The following is a 25526-nucleotide window of genomic DNA, read 5'->3' on the forward strand; positions in this document are numbered from 1 at the left end:
AAGTCGCCTTTCCTGACCCCTAGAGGATGGTGAGCAGAGAATGCATTTTGAACCGCCGATAGACAATGTGGCAGTTCAATGTTTTTAGATCTAAAATTGCTCTCCATCCCCCGGAACTCTTCGGTACCACAAACAGGCTGGAATAAAAACCCTGCCCTTCCTGATGGGGAGTAACCGGTTGGATGGCCCGGATCTCCAACAGGTGCTGAATGGCCTGTTCCATCACTGCCCTCTTGTGAGGACACCGAGACCCACGGGAGGCAAGACAGGTGGAGTTGGGGACGCCACTTGGGAGGGAGGGCTGGGCAGTTAGACTATGTTGTTGTTTTTGGGCCCTCTGAAATTCTTTCTCAAAGGCCTTCTGCCTGCGCTCTTCTGCCCTGGTAGTCACTTTAGAGACCATGGTGTTTACTCCTGAGGAAGGGGCCTCTTTGGCTTGCCTCTTCCTGCTGCTCTTTGCCCCTGATGGCCTTGCCTCCTCTAATCCTGCATTCGTATCCATAGCTGGATCAGCCATTTCCCCAAACATAAATCAACACCCCAATAAGATAGGCAACGGTCTCATCCGTTTGCTGGCCAGGCACTCCTGATCCGGTCCACCTGGGGTGAGCCCGTGTTGCTGGGCACTCCAAACAGCTGCTGTAGAGTTTGCGCCTTTTTTAAAGCGTCCAAAATGGCCAACTTTTTTTCTCTGAGGCTTTTCCGAGCCTCAAAATGGCTGCCGCTTCTTTGCGGGCTTTTCCGACCCACAAAATGGCCACCGATACTAAATGGCGATCTGCGGAATGGCCACTGGACTCGGCTGGAACTACTGCGCGCGAAACGGCCAGTCGCGCGTCCCTCCGAGTGCCCAGAATCAAGGAGACCCGCGGGGAAATAGCCGTGGAGCCGTAGCTCATGAGCTGGCCGATCTGATTGCAAGGCAGGCTTCTTGAGTGAGCTCATGGCCGCAGGCAATCAGATGGCTGAGGAGAGGCAGCCAGAGATCAGTTTCGAATTTCCCTCCAATTTGTAGAATAAAGGATTATTTAAGGAACCAATTTAAAGGAACAACAAAAATTTTTGGAAAAATTCACCAATTAAAGATATAATTAAATAATTTGGACAGGAGATCAATTCTCACAGCCAGTCCAGGTTGGACTGAGTCTGAAACTGGGGAGGAGCCACAAGGGCTCGATGACATCGTAAGTGTAGACTCAGTCCGATTGGTTAATGGATAGAGTATACCCTTAGCAGCTGTCTCTATGATAATAGGAAAATGTTAGGGTTCCTCATCAACTGTCCTAAAATGTTAAACGTTCCATAAATTTCACTGCTGCCAAACGTTTTTTCCAACATTCAAATATTTTTCTCCATATAAAATACGTTGGATTTCATTTTTTTCCACACCAAAGTATGTAGTCCAATACCTGTACGGGTAGTCTTTGACTTACGACCACCATTGAGATAAAATTTATGTTGCTGAGTGAGAAATGTACTAAGTGAGTTTTGTTCCATTTTACAACCTTTCTTGCCACATCTGTTAAGTGAATCGTTGCAGTTGTTAAGTTAGTAATACGTTTAAGTGACTCTGGATTCCCTGTCGACTTTGCTTGTCAGAATGTCGCAAAAGGGGATCACGTGATCCTGAGACACTGCACTCTCTTAAATATGGACAGTTGTCCACCATCCGAATGTAAATCACATGATCATGAGGATGCTGCAACAATGGTCATAAACCACCTTTTTCAATGCCGTTGAACTGTTGTAAGTCAAGGACTACTGTGTACTGAAATGGGAGCCTCTGACACAGGCATTACTGAATAGCCTTGGATAAGTAGTTAGAATGCAGAAGCCACGGTGAGACATACCTCCACCAGCGATGGTTGCTTTAATAAGGGAGTCCAACTCCTCATCCCCACGAATGGCCAGCTGCAAGTGACGTGGAGTGATACGTTTTACCTTAAGATCCTTCGAAGCGTTGCCTGCCAACTCCAACACCTGTTGGAAGAAATACAGCGCATATTTTAGTTTCCTAGCTTTTAAAAAAAATAATTTAACTTGCTTATTTTAATTTTTGCAAATAGCGGTAAACATTTCATAGTTCTGTAGGAGGAGGAGTGGCAGAGTCTAAACAGGGATCAGCCTAGAATCCTCACATAGCCTTGAATTCAGTCGATTCTTATCTAACTGACCATTAGTTGAGACGAGTCCTGTGCAAAGACTTTTAGCAATAAATCAATTCAACTGCCCTCTCATGTTCAGAGTAATGATGCAAACGACTAATATCTCTTACAGGAACAGCCGTTTGTGTTACATATATGATTGTTGCAAACTTGATAAACCATTTCTTATGAAAATTCTGATCTAAAATGTTGATAATATGAATATTGCAATTATACATACCAATAAAATCCACAATAGTACTAAGGTGTTGCACAAAATTGGCACAAAACACACTCCGGATTTAAAGGGGGAAATAGTTAACTGCAGCTAAGATCATTACAGGAAAATGAAGTATTTTGTAAGAGAGTGTTTTTCTAAAGTTTGCCATGTAAAAAAAAGAATAAAGACTACAAGCAAATTAAACTGGAGATTAGAATAGTTTTGGTAGATTTTTGTGGAATTTGAAAGCAAATATAGTTGGATATAAGTATGTAATTGATACTTTGGGAATAATTGTAGCAAAAATCAGTATATAAAGTCTAAATATACATATTTATCTGGCTCATCCTTTTTTTAGCTAGGAAAAATATTATTTTTCTTCTATTAAAAACATGCCTCCTGAAGTTAAGTTCAGAAGAATGTATACACTGATGAGCAATACCTTCATTATTACACATGTTCTTTTCCTCAGAAATATTTGAAATGAATTACAATTTTAAATGTTTTAAAAGCATAAGGGGGAACTAATGAGAACTTACTCAACCTTTTCCAACTCGAAAGAGTATAAACAGGGTTTGCTATTTCAATATTTTGTGTTCTTAATTTTCTGGTGTGTTTATAATGATGTTTATAAACAGAAAGGTGTACTGTCAGGGCAGCCTCCATCAGTAACCAAGAAAGAAACCACTCAACTCCATTTTTCAGAATTAAGAGTACTTTTACTGGTTATGAATAGAAAACAGCTAGCAAAGCAAGATCTGAGGCAAAAGCGCGCGTAATCATAGATATCAATATGTGACCCAACTCCCTCCCCTTAGTAACCCCAACCCCCAGCCCAATCCGCACACCCCACAGGTGTCATGTGGGCTGCAGCTTCAAAACCCATCATCAGGTTGGTATGCCGGACGGTTGGCCTTGGCGGCAATTCCACTATCTGCAGCATGCGCAGTAGATGGTGAGAAAATCACTCCCTTCTTCATTCACTTCTGTGCTTAAGCTTCCCCTCCCAAATACCATGTTATCTCCCCCCCTCCCCGCTTTAATGACAGCCGAAAGCAAGCAGCAAAGCAGAGGCTGACATCCGGCCCTCCGTCAGGAAGGATATCACCTCTGGAAAAAACGTAGAGAGAAAACAGGAACAAGACAGATTAGACATATGTATGGCAATATGAGTCAGGGCTTATCGGGATAGGTAGAGTAGAATTTCCGCAAAAGCCTAGGAGCTCTAACATGGGACTTATCAACCCACTCAGCTTGGGATGGGGGAAAATGTTTCCAGGAGACCAGATATTGAACCTGATTCCTACGTCTCCTGGAATCCAAAATCTCTTTGATCTCAAAATGTTGCTCTCCTTCAATGAGAACAGGGGTAGGAGGCGGCGGTACTGGTGTCTGAACAAAGGAAGTGTGCATTGGTTTCAAAAGGTTAACAAGAAACACGGGGTAAATGCGGTTGAGATACTTTGGCAATTCCAACCGTACAGAAACAGGATTAATGATCTTCACAATTGGAAACGGACCAACATACTTAGGCCCTAATTTCTTTGAATTTTGGGTAGTTTGGAGAAATTTGGTAGACAAAAAAACTTGATCCCCAATCTTGTACTCCCTTTCTTTCACCCTCTTTTTGTCAGCTTGTTTCTTGTGTGCTCGATGAGCAGCTTCCAATGTCTTTTGGGCTATGGGCCAAACCTTTTGGAGCTGGTCACTCCACTCTGAGAGGGACAAGATTTGTGGTTTTTCACGGGGCAATTCTGGGATTGGCACAAAGTCCTGCCCAAACACAAGTCTAAACGGGGTGAAACTGGTGCTGCTGTGCACAGAGCTGTTGTATGCTACTTCAGCATGTGGTAACAGTTCAGTCCAATTATCCTGCTGATAATTGATGAAACACCGGAGGTAATGCTCCAAAAGAGATAGTCCTTTCACAAGCTCCATTAGTCTGAGGATGGTGGGCGGAGCTTAACCCCTGGGCGGAGCCAATCAACTTCAAAAACTCATTCCAGAAGAGGGAGGTGAACTGTACCCCTCTATCTGATATTATGCGCTCCGGCACCCCATGCAAACGATATATATGTGTAAGGACTTAGCTGAAGGGATCTTGGAACAAGGCACAAAATGAACCTGTTTAGAGAACAAGTTCGTGACTACCAGACCACGGTATTTCCTTGACTCTCCGATAATTTGACAATGAAATCCATTGATATTTCCTTCCACTGGGATTCAGGACGGGCTACACCTTGAAGCAGGCCTTGGGGCTTCCCTGGAGGTCGCTTAACAGCAGCACATACAGGGCAACTGGCCACATATGATTCAATGTCTTTTTTCAAAGACGGCTACAATTTTGTCTTTTGATGAGATGCAGAGTTTTCACAAATCCAAAATGCCCTGCTATGCGGGAATCATGAGCTTGTTGTAGCACCAAAGACTTCATGCTTGAAGGAACATACAATTTAGTGTCTATCCAAGCCAGTCCATCTTTCATGGTGCATTCATTTGAATGTTTCTTAAACCAGTAATCGGACTCAAGGCTTTCCTTGAGTTTGCAGATAAGGTCTGTTGTGACCTCCAACTTAGAGTTGCTTTGGCTTCTGGTAACCATTGGAGCAGCAAGATTTTTCGCTGGGATGACTGGAAGTACCATGCTTAACTTGGAACTGTTGTATTGTGAGAGTCGGGATAATGCATCCGCCATAAAGTTCTTCCCTTCAGGGATGTACTTTAGGGTGAAATTGAATCGGTTGAAATGTTGCGCCCAGCGCATTTGTTTAGGAGATAGCTTTCGAGGGGTCTTTAACGCTTCCAAATTTTTGTGATCAGTCCACACCTCAAAAGGGTGTTTAGCTCCCTCAAGGAAATGTCGCCAGGTCACCAAAGCCCACCTGACTGCAAAAGCTTCCTTTTCCCATATAGCCCATCGCCTCTCCGTCTCTGTTAGTTTTCGGGGGGTGTAAGCACAAGGCTGCAGGTGCCCGTCAGTGTTTGCTTGAAGTAACACTGCCCCCACCACCACATCACTAGCATCAGCTTGAACAATAAATGGTGCATCCATGTCCGGGTGTTTCAAAATGGGTTCAGCTGCAAAGAGTCGCTTTAGTTTTTCGAATGCGGCCTGACATTCCATAGTCCATTTTAATGACTTTCCCGATTTGGGTTTGGCCTCTCCTTATGACTTAAGGAGATTTGTAATGGGTAGCGCAATGCTGGCAAAAGATAGAATAAATTGACGATAAAAATTCGCAAATCCCAAGAAACTTTGCAATTGTTTGCGGGTGCGGGGGGGGGGGTGCCCATTCGGTAACGGCTTGGACTTTAGCTGGGTCCATCTCGATACCATTGTGGGAGATGCGATAACCAAGGTAGTCAATTTTCTCCTGATGAAATTCACATTTAGACAATTTGGCATAAAGCTCCACCGTGCCGAGTTTTTTGAGAACTGAACGCACCAAAGTCACATGTTCCTCATGTGTTTCCGTGTAAATAAGGATGTCATCGAGATAGACTATCACGCCTTTGTATAGGTGGTCATGCAAAACTTCATTTATTAGTTGCATGAAAACCGCTAGTGCCCCCTGTAGGCCAAAAGGGAGTGCTCGGAATTGAAAACAACCAAGTGCACAGTTGAAAGCAGTTTTCCATTCATCTCCCTTTTTAATCCTGACTCTGTAATAAGCCTCCCTTAAGTCCAATGTTGTGAAAATCCTCCCTTTACCCAAATGAGCCAACATGTCCTTCATTAGAGGGAGGGTGTAAACATTGTGTACAGACACTGCATTTAAGTTCTTATATTCACACAGAGGCGAAGAGAGCCATCTTTCTTTTCTCTAAACAGCACTGGAGCAGCCACTTGGGGCCCGGCAGGTTCAATAAACTCCCTTCGTAAATTTTTATCAATAAATTTCCATAATTCGTCCATTTCACGAGGTGTGTGTGTGTCATTGAGTAGATTTGGGGATTTGGAAGTTTCCCCCCTGGGAGAATATCAATACTGCAATCTGTTGCGCGGTGAGAGTGTAACTTATCAGAGGATTTTTCACTGAAAACATCCTTTAGGTCCCAATATTCTTTTGGGATTTTCTCCCCCCCCCTCAATTTTTTCTTGTCCTGTGGCCGCTAGGTTAGGTTTAGCGTTAATGGGCTTTGGAGCCCCCCCACCCTCAGGAGGTGTTGCGGATCGGATGCGCAACCACCTTTTCCGCCAATTGATGTGTGGGTTCCAGTTCCGTAACCAAGGTAATCCTAGTATGAGAAGCCGATCCATTCCTGGGGCGACAATAAAACTTATAGTCTCTTGGTGAGTTCCCATCCACATGTCTATTGGCTCAGTTACAAAATGGGCCGGGCTCCCCCCAGCTATTGAGCCGTCCAGCTGGCAAAAAGCAATGGGGACTTTTAAAGTTTTCAATTTCAGCCCGTTTTTCCACCACCTCAGGACTAACGATGCAACGTGTGCATCCTGAATCTAAGAGGGCCAGCATTTTTTCTTGCGCTCCAGTAGAGGGCACTTTAAGTTCTACTGGGATAGTCATGGGGCCCGATCGGGAACTTACCAGACGTTCGTCGTCAGATTTGGTTTCACTTTCTTCCGATGAAGAGGATGGTTCCCCCTCCCTTAGGGTGGGATGGAACTGCGCAGTTGGCTCCACCCCTTTCATGGCGGTTTCCCTTCTTTTCCCGGGCTGTTTGTCTGTTTTTCTCTCTTTTTCACTGTCATCACGGTACTTGTCTCGGGCCAAATCAATTTCCACATCTGCTGCCAATTCATACCAGTGCTGCAATGTGCGGGGAGCCCCCCTGTTTACACAGTGCTGGTATATATCTTTGTTTAAACCGTCCATGAAGCCATCCAACAGGGCTTGTTCGGACCAACCCTCATATAAACAGACAATTCACAAAATTCTTGCGTATATTCAGCAACTGGCCTGTTTCCCTGAGCGAGGGTTTGAAATTTAGTTCTGGCTTTTCGCTCTGTGAGTGGATCATCAAAGCGTTTCCTCAGGGCAGCCATAAACCTATTGTAATGTCTCAGTAGGGGGGAATTAACGTTATGCGGAGCAACCATCCAAGCAGCCGCTTTATCTTCTAATGCTAGGGTAACAATTTTCACCTTGGCTTCTTCTGTAGGCAAATCCTCGCCAAACTGACGCATGTAATTCCACACTTGAACAAGAAAAAATCCTAGATCTTTTGCCTCCCCAACGAATTTCATTCCAAGTGGAGGAACATTCGCCATCCGGCATCTGCGGGGGGCCCCTCCCCCTCTTGGGATGGCTCTGGCGGCTGCTGCTACTGGGATTGAGGCTCGTTCATCCTGATCATCACTCCCATCCGCGGCCCAAGTCTCTCTCGGGCAGAACAGACCCTCTGCAGTTCTATCCTCTGTTTCTGGGAGAAGATCTTCTCTTCCAGGACCACTCTCACGTAAACGTCGCCTCTCCCAAGCCTCTTCAAAGAATATCATGGCCTGAGACATCATAAGGTTCTCCTCCTCAACCTCCTGCTACTCAGCAGCTGGACGCCTGTCTCCTTGTGGTGACCCCAAACGGAGTTTCCTCGGGATCATACTTCTGTCCCACTCCCAATGTCCATCTGGGGCGAACGGATTGTTCTTCCAAGTGTAGTCCAGCCATTCGCTCCGTTTCCAGAGGGCAAGAGGATGCAGCTGCTCCCATGTCTTCCTCCTGGTCGCTGCCTGGGTGGGACATTCTTTTGAAGTTTGAGATTTTATTGCACTCCCCTCGGAAGGTGTTAACTCCGGGTTGAATGCGAAACTGAGATCTTGCTTAATGTCAGGGCAGCCTCCATCAGTAACCAAGAAAGAAACCACTCAACTCCATTTTTCAGAATTAAGAGTACTTTTACTGGTTATGAATAGAAAACAGCTAGCAAAGCAAGATCTGAGGCAAAAGCGCGCGTAATCATAGATATCAATATGTGACCCAACTCCCTCCCCCTAGTAACCCCAACCCCCAAGTCCAATCCGTACACCCCACAGGTGTCATGTGGGCTGCAGCTTCAAAACCCATCATCAGGTTAGTATGCCGGACGGTTGGCCTTGGTGGCAATTCCACTATCTGCAGCATGCGCAGTAGATGGTGAGAAAATCACTCCCTTCTTCATTCACTTCTGTGCTTAAGCTTCCCCTCCCAAATACCATGTTATCTCCCCCCCTCCCCGCTTTAATGACAGCCGAAAGCAAGCAGCAAAGCAGAGGCTGACATGTACAATAAAATAGCTTTTGCAAAACATTTGTAAGCTTGCAAAGAACTATTAGAATAGATCAAATGAAATTAATGTTTGGGAAAATGAAGAAATGGTAGGTATAAATAATTGAAGTATTCACTACCCAAATGTTAGAGGAAAAGCACATATTCCAACAACTTACCTCAGCAGTGAGGTATTCAAGAATTGCAGCACTGTACACGGCAGCTGTAGCGCCAACCCTCCCATGGCTTGTGGTGCGAGTCTTTAAGTGTCTGTGGATACGGCCCACTGGGAACTAGAAGCAAAAGGACTGCTTTAGCATACATGCCCTTTCAAGAGGCTTTCACTGACAGTCCGTATCTGTGACCTGTTTCCAGAGAGGTAGAAGGCACTTGATCCAGGCATACCCTATATAGTCTGGATGTAAATAGCTGTTTTTTTACATCGGATCAACCAAATGCCAAAGTACACAAGTACACTATTACTGGAATTGCAACTAAGAAAATGACACAATTTATTTGGCAGGGTTCAAGGTGTAGGAATAAAAATCTGGAGTTCTCTGGTATAAGATGTATTGATAATGTTGGCAAACTAGCATTGATTTATAAAAGGTCATTCATTCACAAATAGATATAGTTTTTTAAACTTTAAATATATTAATTTGTGCTCTACAAACCTAAGGCAATGCAGTAGATCTTACAAGACACACAGGATTAAAATCCCACATCAAAGTAATCTGAGATATAAACACTACTGTATAATACAACCAGAATGCTTGATTCGGCAAGCAATTTTTTTTACTAACATATTCCAATTTCCAAATTCCCATCAAGAATAAGATGCCAGCATGTGTTTATGGAAAGAAGAGCTTCCTCCCTAATGCTACTTTGTTATGAGTCAATAAAAGAACAGAAACCTGTACAAAGTTCACAAATTTGGGGCTTCAACTATAAACAGCAAACAGCTGGTGCAAGAGAATGGAAACATTCTTTGGGCAGTAGCTTCTGAAATATGACTAAAAGATGGAATTAAGGAGGTTCCTCCTAGAAACTAATGTAACATTTTTGATAGGTAAAACTTTAAATGTAGGAATCCAGAGCTCCAGAAGGAGAGCACGAGTAAGGAGAAGTCTTTTCTCTTTCTTAAAAAGATGTATGTGGAAGCCATTGTAGACAGGACCAAAACAGCCTCCTGAATTTCAAAGCTTTGCAGAAGCCATGGCTCTGATGGAAGGCCAAGGAATCAGCAGGGATGATGAGCCTCTTCTTATGCATGGTTGCAACTGCCAGAGAACAAGTATCTTCCTGAGGAATTCTTCTAAATACCCATATCCAGTTCAGTGAAGCATATTTCTCCCTCAGGCGCTGTGAGGCAGTACAAAGTACAATCCTGCCTGCTTTGAAGTAGCCCATTCTTGTTGCAAGCATCCTGATCTGGGCTTCCTTCTCTGGCATCTGATCTGGAGTGTCTGCAGCTAGAGGCGGCTTAGGAAATGGGGTATTTTTCTTTTGCCTGGGTCACTAGTGCACGGATAAAGGAATGTGGAATCCAGTCTGTAAAGAAAATCACTTGCCTTGGATGACTTTGGGTCACTGTTTTAGGGCAAGTGTTCCGATATATGAAACTGCTAAGCCTTACATTCATTTGGTGGAAAGAAAAAGCACTGCTCCCTTTATTCAGCAACTCCTGGTGTCTAAAGGCTGATCATCTTTACATAGCTGAAAATCAGACTGAGCCTTTGAATGGCACCAGGAAGAATCCAGTCATGCATGCATTTCACTTCTGTTGCATTAAAAATTATAATCAGTTCTTGTAGGGGCAAGGTGGGGGAGAGAGGATTGAGCTTCCACAGATCAGACCTAAACCCTGTGGCTTGAAGTTGTCCACCACCACCACCAGAAGTATGGAAATTCCCTCTAATTAATGACCAACTGAAAAGCCACACAAAGACTAGTTTCAGGCTCTCAAAATACTGGGCCACCACCAGATACTGCCATCTAGTGCCATTTGAATTTCTGCTGCCCAGATTTGATAGCTTAAAAAAAGGCAACTTTCTGTTGACAGAATATAGCCAAATAGCATAAGGAAAACTGATTAAAAAGAAAGGGCAAGAACTGGTTAAAAAGAAAGCCAAGTCACACTCCTATCACCTGGGGAAAAAAACCTCTAAGATTTGGTTTACTACAGACATAAAACCAACCAGAAAGAACGTTGGTCTTACCTGAACGTGTCTTTTCTGGGGAAGAGAGGGAGTGGTCACGTGTGGGTATTCTCACAGCCTGATTGGTCCAAAGACTGAGAGCAAACTCTTAAATACTCCTGCCTTCCTTTCCTTCCCAGGTTCCTCGAAGGCCAACAGTAGAACTGGAACTAAAAACAACAGAACAACACAAAAAAAAAACCCAGAAAACCCCCGGAGGCTCCCCTTGGTGCCAACAACCCAGAACAGGGTGGGTCGTGACCACGCCCTCTCTTCCCCAGAAAAGACATGTTCAGGTAAGACCAATGTTCTTTTTCCAGTGGAAGAGAGGGAGTGGTCACGTGTGGGACATACCAAAGCCCAGTCCCAAGGGAGGGATAAACGCAACCACCAACTATGGCCTAAGGGGAGTACTGCTACCACCCTCTGCAAAACCCTCTGACCAAAGGAAGCATCCGCCGAAGCGAACAAATCCAAACGATAATGTCTGATGAACGGGGTCGGGGACGCCCAAGTGGCGGCCCGACAAATGTCCTCAAGGGGGGCCCTAGAGGCCCACGCTGCCGTGGTCGCGACACTTCTAGTGGAATGGGCCGTTATACCTGACGGAGTGGGACGCCCCACCGTCCCGTAGGCCTCCCTGATGGCTTGACGAAGCCAATGGTGGCCGAGGACACCCTAGCACCCAAGGACCTGGGCTGAAAGGAGACAAACAAGGCCTCCGACCAACGGAACTCCGCCGTCCGCCGGAGATAAATGCGCAAGGCCCGACGTACATCCAGGCGGTGCCAGAGCCGCTCCCTATCCGAAGACGGCCCTGGACAAAAATCCGGCAGAACAACCTCCTGAGCCCTGTGAAAGTGGGTGGTCACCTTCGGAAGAAAGGTGGGGTCAAGCCGAAGAACCACCCTATCTGTGTGAAAGTGGCAAAGATCATCCTTGGATGACAAGGCACCCAGCTCCGAGATACGCCGGGCGGAGGCAATCGCTACAAGAAAAACTACTTTAAGGGACAAGAATCTGAGGTGGACTGACCTGAGTGGCTCGAACGGAGCCCCCGTCAAAGCCCTGAGAACCAGGGGCAGGTCCCACGTGGGGAACCTGTGAACAGGGGGAGGCCGGAGATTAGCCGCCCCTTTAAGAAACCTCTTGATCAGGGGAACATGAGAAAGCGAGGGAGACCCCACTTCCCCCAGAACCGACGAGAGAGCAGCCACCTGGTGTCGCAAGGTGTTGTGCGATAGACCGTTTTCCAAGCCCTTCTGCAAGAAGTCTAAGCGTTGGGGATGGTGGCCCTAGTCGGAGAGATCTGATGAGGGGTGCACCACCTCACGAAAGCGTCCCAGGTCGAATTGTAGATCCGGTTCGTAGAGGGACGCCTGGAAGCCTCGATGGTACGGATGACCCCAGAGGACAGACTGGCTGCCCTCAGTAGTCCCCGTTCAACAACCATGCGGTCAGATGAAGCCACTGGGGCTCTGGATGAACCAGGACCCCCTGGCGCAAGACCACCTCCTCCCGTGGAATCCTCCATGAGGGAGCCACCGATAGCTGAATGAGATCCGCGAACCAAGGCCTCCTGGGCCAATAGGGAGCCACCACTATGACCAGAGCCTTCTCCGCCACTACATTACTGAGAACCCCCGGGATGAGCGGAATTGGAGGAAAGGCGTATAGGAGGCCCACTGGCCACCTGCTCCTGAGAGCATCTGTCCCTTCCGCCCCCGAGACTGAAAACGAGTGAAAAACCGGGGAAGATGCGCGTTCGTTGGAGACGCGAAGAGGTCTACCAGGGGAGAGCCGAATCTCTGACATATCCTCCGGAAGATGCCCGGGTGGATCTGCCACTCGCCATTGTCCAGAGTAGCTCGACTCAGCCAGTCAGCCTGGTGGTTGGAGAGGCCGGAGATATGCTCCGAGACCAAGGACAACAGGTGCCTCTCCCCCCAGGCGCCCAGTCTCAGAGCCTCTAGCCAGAGTGCTCGAGACCGCGTCCCCCTGACGGTTGATGTGGGCCTTGGTGGCCACATTGTCCGTCAGGAGGAGGACATGCCGGCCCTCCCCCGAGGACCGGAAGTGTTGGAGAGCGAGTCTGGCCGCCTTCAGTTCTAACCAATTTATACTGTGCCGGAGATCTGTCTGAGTCCACCTGCCCTGAGCCAGGCAAGAGCCCACCAGGGCTCCCCACCCGGACAGGTGACGGTCACCCTGTCCGGCTCCCAGAAGGAACAGCCTTTCTGGATGGCCAGCGACATCCACCACCTCAGAGACGCCCAAACCCCCGCCGGAAGGCATAGAGCACGGAGGCAGTTGCTTATCTGTCCCCTCTGGAACGGTATGAGCTCCTACTGCAACGGGCGAAGGTGGAGTCTGGCCCACGGAACTACCCCTATGCACGACACCATCTTGCCCAACAACTGTGACAACGTGAGGACAAAAACGGACCGACTTATGCGGACCTTTTCTGCCAGCTGGCGCAGCCCGTCCTGTCGATCCTGTGACAGGCGAACAACCCCCTCCACCGAGTCTATCACCGTCCCCAGATGAAGGATGCGATTGGAGGGGGACAGATGGCTCTTGGGAAAATTGACCGAGAACCCCAGGGATTGAAGAGTCCGAATGGTGAGCTGAAGGTCCGAGACCTCCTGAGGAAAGGACCCCGCCTGGACTAAGACATCGTCCAGGTAACATTGAAGCCTCACTGGAACGGCCCGAAGGTGCACCGCCAGTGCTGCCAGCACCTTCGTAAAGGCGCGGGGAGCCGAGGTCAGGCCAAACAGAAGAGCCCTGTACTGATAATGCTGGCTCCCGTGGGAGAACCGTAAGAACCTGCGGTGAGCCGGGAAGATAGGGATGTGAAGGTAGGCCTCCGTGAGGTCTACCGATGCTAGGAAGTCCCCTTTCCGGATGCCCTGAAGGATAGACTTGAGGGAGGACATTTTGAACCGTCTGTACACCAAGAATCGGTTCAGACGTTTGAGGTCCAGAATTGCTCGCCAACCCCCCGAACTCTTCGGAACCACAAACAGGTTGGAGTAGTGGCCCAGTCCCCTTTCCAACCGGGGAACCAACTCCACCACCTGAATGTTCAGGAGGTGTTTGATTGCCTGATCCATCAGATGGCGGCGCTCCAGACTCCAAGACGGAGGGAACGATCTGAAGGAATTCGGGGGTGTGGAGAGAAATTCTAACCTGAGACCTTGGCGCACTGTGGACGTTACCCAAGTGTCGGACGTGATGTCGTCCCAACGATCCGCATAGAGGGACAGGCGGCTGCCTATGGGACAACTCAGGTTCGAGTCACTTCCCTCTGCGGTACGGACGACCGCCACCCCCACGAAAGGGCCACCAGGACTGATGCTGGAATCTATTCCGGTCCTGATAGGGCTGCCGTGAAAACTGCCTGTCAGACCTAAAGGAAGAAAAGCATTGTTGATGATCAAACTCAGGGGCCCTATAAGATTGCCTGCGGTAAGGGTGAGACCGGTTCTCAGACTTTTTCGTATTGGTCGGGAGGACCTTTTTCTTGTCCTTGTTTTCGACAAGAATTGGATCAAGAGCCTCCCCAAAGAGTTTGGGGCCCTTGAATGGGGCGGCTGCCAGATACCACTTGGCCTTGTTATCCATCTGCCAATTACCGAGCCACAGAAGGCGGCAGGAAGTCACCGAGGTGGCCAAGGCGCTGGACGTGAACTTCACCGTGTCTAAACTAGCGTCAGCTGAAAATTGGGAAGCCGCAATAATTTTAATAAGGTCCTGGTGTAACCGTTCGTCCTGGATCGGAATGCGATCCCGGAGTTGGTGTAGCCACATGACCGTAGCCTGGTTGAAATATGAAGCCGCGGCTGCCGACTTAATGGCCCAAGCCGTGGCATTGAAGTTCTTCCGTAAGGTAAGTTCCGCCCGCTTGTCTTCGGGCTTCAACTTATCTGCCGCGTCCCCAGATACCACTGGGGAAGAAGAGACCAGGGTGGCCACCGGGGCGTCAATGGAGGGCAGTTGAATGGCCTGTGCAAAGTTCTGCTCTACATTATAGAAGCAACGGTCATTACTCCCCGGGTTAGAAAAATTGGAGGGACGGGACCACTGGTTGGTCAGCACCTCCATGAACAAGGGAGGGGCTGGAATCTCTTCCTTGTTTGTGGCCGTGTTCGAAAACATGGCCATATCTGGGTCCCTAGGAGGGCGAACTGTAGGGTCACCCGTTCCCACCTTGGTGGTCTTTCTAGCCTTGCTCAGAAGAACCTTGAACATGGCCGGAGGAAAAAGACCCTTGGGTGGAGGACTCTCGGGCCGAGTGGTCTCCTCATCCTCAGAAAATCCCACATCCTGGGGATTCTCCTCCCCCATGGCTGAGGTTTCGCTTACCATAGACGGAGACGATGCCCTATACTGAGATCTAGCAGAGTGCGAACCACTATCTCTCTGTCTTGTCGAAATAAGTCTCTTAACAAAATGCACAACTTATTATTAATGGAAATTTGTCTACAACCTTCGAGATACAAAAAGGTACAAGACAAGGTTGCCCATTATCTCCATTGTTATTAGGGGCGGTGTACAGTCAGAGTAAAAAACATACATATAGATAGAGGAGGCAATATACAAACTGTACAGTAAAATAAAATTAAGAACAACGTTAAAATCAACCCCTAAAATCTACCCCAAAATTAAAAATAATTAAAAAATAACTGCCAGGAGGATAAGAATATAACTATAGATGGGCTAGGCCAGCTAATTGGAACAGATGGGTCTTGAGTTTCATACAGAAGGAGCGGAGGTCAGCAGTGGTTCTAATATCGGGGGGGAGGTCATTCCAGAGGGTTGGGCCCATCACAGAGAAGGCCCTACTCCTGGGCGCCGCCCGTTGGCATTGCTTGGTGGACGGCACCCGGAGGAGTCCCTCCCTGTGAGAGCGAATTGGTCGCAGGGATGTATAGGGTAGGATGTGATCCCGCAGGTAACTAGGTCCTGTGCCATGGAGCGCTTTAAAGATGGTAATCAACACCTTGAAACGCACCCGAAAAACCACAGGTAGCCAGTGCAGCTCGCGCAGGAGAGGTGTTATGTGGGAGTATCTAGTACTCCCCATGATAGCCCGCGAGGCCGCATTCTGGCATTCTGGACCAGCTGCAGTCTTCGGGTGCATCTCAAGGGAAGCCCCATGTAGAGAGAAGTCGGAGAATTATACACAGGAATGGGTAAAAAGGTCAGAAGCAGGAGAATTATACACAGGAATGGGTAAAATGGATTGATTATATACAGAATAAGTATCAGACTAGAAAGTACTATGTAGCCTTTAGGTAAGAATGCTTAGATTGACAGATGAACAGAGTAAATAACATATGGGATGTTTGGAATTACTGGAGTGGTGCATAGCGGAAGTCAGGGGGGTGGGTTTGATTGAAAGGTGGGGGAGGGTTAGGGTGGAGGGTGGGGAAATATATATGTATAATTAATTTAGAAGATGGGACTAATGGGATATTGTTACTTTAAGAGAAATTTATGTTATGATTTATATATGTTCAATTAATTTAGAAGATGGGGTTAATGGGCTATTGTCACTATAAGAGAAATCTAAATTATGATTGTTGGGAAACGAGGGGGTACAATATTTGAATGAGAAACTTATCTTAAGACGGGGGGAGGGAAGAGGGTATAGTATTTGTATGTGATCTATATTATATGTCGGGGGAGTAAAAAGGGGGGGGAAATTTGTTTGTATAAAACTTTTTCAATTAAAAAAAAAAGAAATAAGCCTCTTAATACTTTCTGGGAGGTGTTCCAAATCCTCCCCACCCCCACCCCCTATAGGTCGATCCAGGCCCTTGAGGCGCCAACCTGCGTGGGGAACCGTGTCCCCTGGACGTCCCTTCCAAGGGATCCCCCACATCCCTTCGTGCTAACCCCAGAGAGACAGAGGGGGAAGGAGAGGGAGACCCCCTCCGCCTAGAATACCTATGGGACCCGGGTGGAGAAACAGAGGGGGATGAGGGGCTGAAGCCTCTGGGAGAGGATTGTTCAGACCGAGGCCTGATGGGCGAACGAGACCTGTTGGCCGAACCCCGCCCCGCAGACCTGGCCTGCCTTTTGGCCCTGGCAAAGGTCTTCTCCAATGCCCTCTGTCTCCTTGCCTCCTCCCTGGTAGAGGATCTGGAGGGTCGCTGGGCCGCCCCTGGATTAACCGAGGGATCCCCGGCCCCCGGGCTTCCTCCCCTCTCGCCGGGCCTTCGGCCTGGCCCTGGGAAATCACCGCGCCCTTTTCCATCGCCCCACTCACGTGCCTCGATGTTGGGAAGCCAAGGAGGATAGGCCGCTGTAGGCCCTTCTGGAGCCTGGACCTGGGCTGCAGACGAATCCTGTGTCCTAGCTGCACGTCTCCGATTAGGCCTCCAGTAAGCCTAAAATCGCCGGAGGCCACGCGCACATGGCACGAGTCAAAATGGCCGCCGGGACTCTTGTGCGGCTAAGGACGGCCGAAAACCTCGTGTCCCGGCTCTTCTGGCCTCCAGCGGTAGCGGCGATTGCTAGGTGGCACCATGGGGGTCTCACGGCAATCCTGCCCGCACTCCCCTCCATCTCGCTCGTCTCTCCCAGAGGGATCGCCCAGAGCGACAACGCCGTCTGCAGTGCTCGGCGGCTGCTCTCGCCGCGTGCAAAGAAGCCTCATGGCGCTGAAAGCCTCCCGTAAGGGGAAAGATCGGCGCGACTGCAGCTGCCCGAGAGCTGGCACCCCCGCACCCACGGGGATCGGGCTAGGCTCCGTGCCCGCGGAAGGGAGGCTGGAAGCCCCACGGGGCCCTCCCCAACCGCCTAGAAGCAGAAACTGTCCCTTTGGGCCACAGCTGCAAATTTCAAACAATTGAAAAACCTTTTAGAGTGCCCAATTAGCCAAATTCAGACCAAATAAGAAAAGAAATTCAAACAATTCTCAGTTATTTCCTACCTACACACTAATTCTCAAGTGATTGGACCAACAGACTGAGAGGAAACTGGGAAGGAAAGGAAGGCAGGAGTATTTAAGAGTTTGCTCTCAGTCTTTGGACCAATCAGGCTGTGAGAATACCCACACGTGGCCACTCCCTCTCTTCCACTGGAAAATGTTTTTTTTTTAATGTAAGTGGCTAGGACAGTGATGGCGAACCTATGGCACGCGTGGCACAAGTGGCACGCGGAGCCATTTGTCAGGGCACGCGAGGCGCTGCCCTGTCAGCTGGCCAGCACCAATGTGCGCGCTGGCCAGCTGAGTTCATGTTTTTAAAAGCTATTTTTCGCCTTCCCCAGGCTCCAGAGGCTTTATAGGAGCCTGGTGAGGGCGAAAAGAGCCTCCCCCGCCCCCCCGGAGGCTTCAGAGACGGTCCCTGAAGCCTCCGGGGGGGGGGGGGGGGAAGGCTCTTTTCACCCTCACCAGGCTCCTATAAAGCCTCTGGAGCCTGGGGAAGGCGAAAAAAGCATGTAAAAATGGGGGTGTCGCGCGTTGTGCGCGCATGCGCACTGGGGGGTCACGCATTGCATTATGGGTGCGGCACGCCCGCACTCAACCCCCCTGTGCTCCCCCCACTTGTGGCACGCGAGCCAAAAAAGGTTCGCCATCACTGGGCTAGGACAACATAAGCCAAACCACAAGGGGGGTTAATTTTATATATTAATCAACCTTGGAAAAGAGAAGAAGGAGCTCCTCCCAAAGCAGTTCCAGCCTTCTCTTATCCAGGTAAACAGACTTTTAGAGATGCTTAGAATTCTGTCTGACTCAAAAAGCAGTTAAAAGAATCTATTACAAAATTAAATAAATTAAATCAGCATGCCTGGCTGAGGAATTCTGGGAGCTGAAGTCCACAAGTCTTGAAGTCGCCATGGTTGGACACCCCTGAATACATAAATAATGCTTCTAGGCCCCAAACAGAGAATGTCGTTCTCCCCAAACTTAAGTAGGACCATGAGAAAATACAAATAAACGTATCTGTGAAAGGCTGCCTGAAAGCTTACCTGAAGCCCAGCTCTTTGTGAGCGAGATACTGCCTTTGCCTTGGCCTTTCCACTGTCTTTGCCAGCCTTGCCTCCAGCCTACAAAAAGCATAAGAGGAGATCAGTCAATCCTATCTTCCATAATGCCCATTGTATTACTACTTTTGAAATGCATGTCACACGTTCAAATTTAGTAATGACCTTTCTCCTGCTACCAATTCTTATTTACAATCTTGATGGAATTTTTCAAAAGGAAGTACATTCTTCAGACTTTTCCTGTCACAATGCAAACATGCAGAGAGAAGTATTTTGGGGGGGAAAATACAAGATCAAACATTGGCCACAAGTAAATCTAGGCATATATCCAATTTAATACTGTAAACATATGTAAGCATGTATATTTTGGGACAATTAATTCAAGAAAAGAGTTTTAGGACAGCAACATTAGTTTATGTTTCCACCTACACACAATGGCTGATTCTCTCAGATAACCAACCTTGCAAGACCAAGTCATAGAATTTGAAAATATAGCACATCATTTGTACATGCATAACTAGCCACATATACAGTATACATAACTTATATGTAAAAAAAAAAGAAACTATAAAGTTAGCTCTGGTTTCTCTTCAAATCACATAAATCACAACCTGACACAATTATTGTTGTGGAGTAAAAATGGGAAGGAGCACTGCATATTTGGGCTTCAGCTCTTACAAAATTCAAAACCATTTTGTTGTTGTATCATTGGGTGGGGAGGGTTTTTCATCCTGGTCTAACCTACAGCCCAGGAATTTCCTAACGGTCTTATAATCTAAGTATTAACCAGTTCTGACTCCGTATAACTTTCTGAAATGGGTCAAAATCTCAGGAGGTTGCTAAGTTGCAGGACAAAAGCAGCTATTTTTAAATAAAATCTTAAACCTGTCAAAATATAATATCTATCCAAGCCCTAAAACTATGTTTTAGTTTTATTATTTTTACTCCTCCCCCCAAAAAAATAATGTAAGTGGATTCTTTTGCTCAATTTTTTCTAAATGTATATGGCTGTTATGAAACGCATGTAGGACAAGACTTAAAGCCAATACTCAGTGAAACCTTTTTCCATTTTCATCCTTTGTCCCTCAAAGAAGATACTATGACTTTCAAAAAATAGGTGTATTTAAAAGCAATTCATTCTCGGAAGCTGTTGGCTACTTAGTGTGCTTAGTTAGTGTGAGCATAAAAGCATAGACACAAATTGCAGCTGTTCTCAATAGCTGTTGGCTGTACAGTGAGATAAATTTATGGGAAGAGTTATGAACATATTAACCTATTTATTCACATATATATGAAATGACCCATATTGACTTTTTATTTACATGTCTAGTATTGCATTATTTATTTACTTGATTTCTGTAGCCACTCAATTAAACAAGTGACTCTTATGATCCCAAATCCTCTTATTATTGCAATGTTCCAACCAAGGACAGAACATTTAATAGTTTTTCTTTGCCTTGGATCTATAGAAATTTAAAACATATTTATCAATCCCAGTTAGGTTCTTTTTCATCACTCTCACATATACTTTCCCCAAAACTTTCTCCCCAGATCTGCTAAGTAAAACTTCTCGTACTACAATTATTGGATGAAAAGCTTATTATTTCATTGCTAACAGAAACAAAGAAGAAAGCCTCCGCTTTTAGGTTATATAAAACTGACTGCTTTTTTTACACTGCTATTTATTCTTCCAAAGTCAAAATAAATACAGGTAGTTCTCCACTTACATCATTTAACAGCATTCAGAGTTTAAAAAAAATATTATATAGACAATTAAAGTTGTGCAAACTCCTATTTTTAATGACCAAATTTCCATTTGTCTCACAACAACATTCCTGTTGCAATACTGGGTATTATTCATAAATGTCTGCCATGAAATACATTTTAAGAATGTTCAGATCACAAAAAATTAAGTGTCCTTGGTACAATAGTAGGGACTCTGATACCCATCCACAATTTCTTTGATACTAGGAATTGTTCCTCATTGGCCATAATGCAGAAGAGGTGTGATTGAAACTATAGTTCAGTACATATTTGGACATTTTAAAAGGTCAATATCCTAGAATCTAATACCAAAAAAAGATCTTTCAAAAACAACTAAGATATTCACAATCTTCATAACCACTTACTTCCAATTCTCAGATATAGATTGTTGTAGCATGCACACACTCCAGAGAGAAGGTCTTATTTCATTTTGACATTTGAGCTTTCCTAAGTTAAGTTTGCCTTTTTTAACAGATAAATGTCCACATTTCTCTTATTTATCTAAACTAAATTAGAGCGTTGTTCAGCCAGAATAGTCTCCCATATATAATCAACAATTTATGTTATAGAGTAATTTATGATGATGCTGCCCACTTATGAACTTTTGAGGATATTCTTCCTTTTGGTCAGCTTAGGCAGATGGTGATTGCAAAAAGGGAATTTGAACTATGACTGTTTTACAAAGATTCCTTTCACCTTGGAGATCTGTTCAGAATCAAGCACATCAGAATTTAGTTTAGGAGATTTTGCTTTTTTAATTACAATTTCCACCTGGCTGATTCTAACCCTATCAACCTTTTCCAGAAGTCTAGCAATGCAGAAGCTTATCAGCAGCTATGTCTAAAAAGGAGGTCCTACATCAGACATCAACATTTCCCAGGCTACTAGAATTGCCCGAAGAGCACTCAGCATCAGAGACTTCAGTAATATTGTCAAAATGACAAATTCATGCATAAATTCCACTCTTTTTATTCATGCAACACCAAAATGCACATACAAAAGTGAGGAGCCCATTTCCTACTTTGTACACTTGGAATTGCAACCTTGTATATCTTTCTCTAAAAATATTCTTGCATCACCTAACTTTTTCATATCTTGCCCCTTTATACTTCCCACAGTTGTTACATGCGCAAATATTACTCACTTTTGCAAAATGCTACAAGAAACCCTTTTTCTGGTTATGCAATTTTTTCATCATATGGGGAAAAAGAGTTTATTAATAAATATAAGTGACACTGAATTATCAAAAGATCAGTTCTTCAAGCCCCAGACTAGATCCTTTACATCAAATAAGGACATGAATGTCAAAACTCCTGTTCAAAACTAAAGCAGGTAGTCAGCTTTAGTTTTCCCTAATCAGCCTTCCCTGCATCCATTCAAGATAAGCTTTAACAGTAAAATATATTTAATTCATATGCAGATAAACAAGGGTCCCAAGTTAGATTCTGGGCTACAATATCCTTAATTGCTGTCAGTCATTAGTATCAGTACAGCAATTGTTATAATTAGTTTATTAATCTGCAATAGTGCTCTACCACTGAAATTGATTGTTGCTGCATTCTATTCTCTAAAATACAATCCCAGACCAGACTCCCTAAATACACTCCTAACCCAATTTGCTCTAATATGCAATGCTAATTCTAAATATGAACAGGCAATTGCCAAGTTGTTTATTTTTGTAACACTATTATTGAACCTACTCTAATTTTAGCAATTTTAAGCATAGATACAAGACAAATGACAAGGCATAAACTGACATGTAAAACAATGTGTATCAAATTAAGGGGGGCTGTATAAAAGGTCCCATTTCAGAACTATCTGACAGTGATAGTTATGATTGAAAGTTTATTGTAAAAATACAATGAAAATAGCTTTCTAATGGCCATCCTACTATTAGGTACATCCTATTCTGAAATTATTGCATAAATTAGCTACAACCCAAGCGCATGCAGTGGGATGCAGGCAACAGTATATTTGTTTTTGTAAGATAGGCTCTCGATTCAAGGCCCTAGCTTCCAAAAATAATAGTGTAAATGTTCTTGGCATAAAACAGGAATTTATTTCATGTATCATACTGGCTAAAATACCCAACAAGTCAGCAGTATATCCTTATCATTAACAGAGAACACTCCATGCAGTGCAGATATAACTTAGGTGGGTAATTTAGTCTAATTCTTTAAATTCCTAAAAATATAAAGTAAAAATCTTGATTAAGACCATGTTTTTCATATCTTATGTTGATTACAATATAGGACCATGGATACTAACAAATTTAATAAATAAATTTAATAAATAAATAAATACTAATCTATGGGCCTATAATAGTACCCGCATAACATGGAAAACTGAGACTTGGCAAGCAAATGGACTAAATGATAAACAGCATGAATTAGCAAATGAAAAGAATGAAAGCAAAATAGATATGTTGTGTACTTGTGAAACTAACAGAAAGGAGAGGGATCTAATCAATGTGAATGAGGTTAGTCTAATGTTCTTGAGTAAAATTGATGAATGAAGGCTGGGAAGTTAATTTTTTTCTTATGAATGTAAGTGCTAAAAATACATCAATAAGAATGAGTAAGTGGCATCTAAACTGTGGATGCATATGAAATAGGAATTCTTATTGAGGAAAAACAGTTGCATGCAGCATTCTAATGAACAGTAATAATGAAAGAATCAAAGATGAATTTTGGAAAAAGTGCACAACATTCTGAATAAATGCACTCATGGTGGAAAAAAAAAACCACCCCATGATTTTGATGACATAAAATGAATAGTTGGGAATAAGTTCAAGACAGTAGAGATTGGACTATCTGGAAATCCAAGAATGAATGAAAGTAATTTTTGGTATTTGATTAAAAAAAGATGTTTGTTTTAAATATTTGGTTTAAGAATTGTATTCATAAATATACACAAAAGGAATAAATATAAACCTAGAAGTATTTTGATTATTCATAATGAAAGACTAAAAATGTAATGAAAGCTACAATGTTGATGAGAACTTCTGAATGAGACATTGTGTTAAGAAAGGGTTTTGGAAAAAATGGATATGAAAGAAAAAGAAGACCTGAAAGAAAGTGGAATGGCCACTTGAAAAGAAAGCATAGGTCCTATATGTAAGAAAGCAGATTAATTTCCCAACTGAATGTATAGAAAGTGAGTTTAAGGAAAGAGGATGTGGAAGCAGCTTGTAATAGAGTAAAATATTATAAACTGCCACATAAGCATTTAAAGTTATAGTAATGAGAAATATGAAAAATGCTTGGTGGAATTATGAAGCCAGTCAGCCTATAGACAAGAAAAATGCAAAAAAGAGAATAATTGTTGTAAAAAATGAAGATGAAAGATATTGTGTAAAGCATATAATATGACAAAACATTGTTGCACGTAATATTGTTAGAGAGGGGAATTATTTTTTCATATCGGAGGCCAAAATGCACAGGAATAAAAAACTTAAAGTATATATATTTAAAGTGGCAATGAGAGAACTGAAAGGAATGCTGTATTTTATGGGAGTGTTATTGTTATGTGGAGTTGAACCAAAATCTGTAACTGTTACTGTCAAAGAAAAAAATGGTTGAGAAGAAATTCACAAATGCTGCCCGATGTTGAAAAATGATAAGACTGCAGCTTTTGATGGCATAATTGAGAAAAATTTTAAAATGTGGCAGTTTATGGAATGGCCTTGCAACTTTTTTAACATGTGAAGATTATATCTATGCCTGATAACTGGAAGAATGCTGTTAATTTTCTTCTATTATACACAGGGAAAGGTAAAAACATAACTATTGGAGATTAGTTTATGAATGTCCTTGAAATTTTCTTGTTACAATTCTAATTACAAGATCGCAAGAGGTGATAATGGACAAAACTTGGAGATATGACGCAGCTTCTATACCAAGAATATGTGTAGACTCTTTAGCAGGTTTTCAAAAAATGTATGAAGAAAAATGTATGAGAAATAAACTATATTCCATGTTCGTTGGGTTTTTTTTGGGGGGGAGTACAATAGCGTGGATTTGAATTAAAGAATGTTTCATATGGGCATGGGATTAAAGACTGCTGAATGCGGTAAGAAAAATACATTATAAAAGTAAAGCATGTGTGAAAATAGTTGGAATGCTTAATGAAAGATTTAAGTTTTAGATGAAAATGTGATATTTCCATGGTGAACATATTTATATGTAAGTGTATGATACACCTGGTATGGTACTAGCAGAGATGCTTTAACTGCATACACAAACATGCATGCACTTTTCTCTGTGGATGGCATGTTATTAGCTGAGAATCAAAATTATTCTCAACAATTGACAGAAAGATTAGGTGATGTAACAAGTAATGTTATCTCAAAATTACATATTAAAGACAAAAATGTAAACTTGAATGGAGAAAGTTTAAGATGTGCACATATTGGCACATATTTGTGAAAAACCAAAAACAGCCTTGTAAGAGTGTGCTCATATTACTATCTAGAAATGAGAACTGAATCTCTTAGGAAGTTTGAGCAAAAATGTTGTCTAAAGCAGGGTATAAACTAAAACAGGAAGAGATTAGAAAATGTACTGGTGCTGAATGAATTAGAATGATGAGTTGCCAGTATAGACATTAAGGCAGCATGGTCAAACAGACCAAAGGCATGAAGATCAAATCCCCAAAGCAAATGTATAAGAGTGACTGAATGGATAAAATTGAAAAAAGTTGTGGTTGGTTGGATGATAAAACCCACATGAGGAAGATGGGAGACAAGCTAAAGAACAAAGAGAATGTATGAAGTGAAGTGGTAGAAGGATGATTTAGAAAGTTACAGAGAATGAAGTTCATGAGGGTACCTTTTTCCTTTTCTCACATTCTCCGTCAATCCTCAAAACAATCTATTTCTCACTCCCCTTGTGCACTTTGCAAGTAATAGAGACCATTATTGTACATATTATCTACACCCAGGCTTTCCAACTTTGGCAACTTGTGCCTTTCAACTCCCAAGCTGGGAGAATTCTGG

The 25526-nt window shown here is 44.3% G+C and overlaps 1 protein-coding gene across 2 annotated transcripts in view; it reads right to left on the bottom strand.

Moving 5' to 3' along the window:
• H2AZ2 (H2A.Z variant histone 2) overlaps positions 1-25526 on the bottom strand; it is a 30777-nt gene that overhangs the window by 3588 nt on the left and 1663 nt on the right. The window contains exons 2-4 of one of the 2 annotated variants that reach the window (XM_081960850.1): positions 18752-18829; positions 8750-8863; positions 1851-1980 (exon numbers count right to left, since the gene is read on the bottom strand). In XM_081960850.1, coding sequence (XP_081816976.1) covers positions 1851-1980; positions 8750-8863; positions 18752-18829 — 322 coding nt within the window. The remainder of the gene's footprint in view (positions 1-1850; positions 1981-8749; positions 8864-18751; positions 18830-25526) is intronic. The other variant, XM_081960851.1, reaches the window with a different exon arrangement.

The sequence above is a fragment of the Natrix helvetica genome (assembly GCF_964273705.1).
Source record: "Natrix helvetica genome assembly, chromosome: 8".
NCBI classification, from domain to species: Eukaryota; Metazoa; Chordata; class Lepidosauria; order Squamata; family Natricidae; genus Natrix; species Natrix helvetica.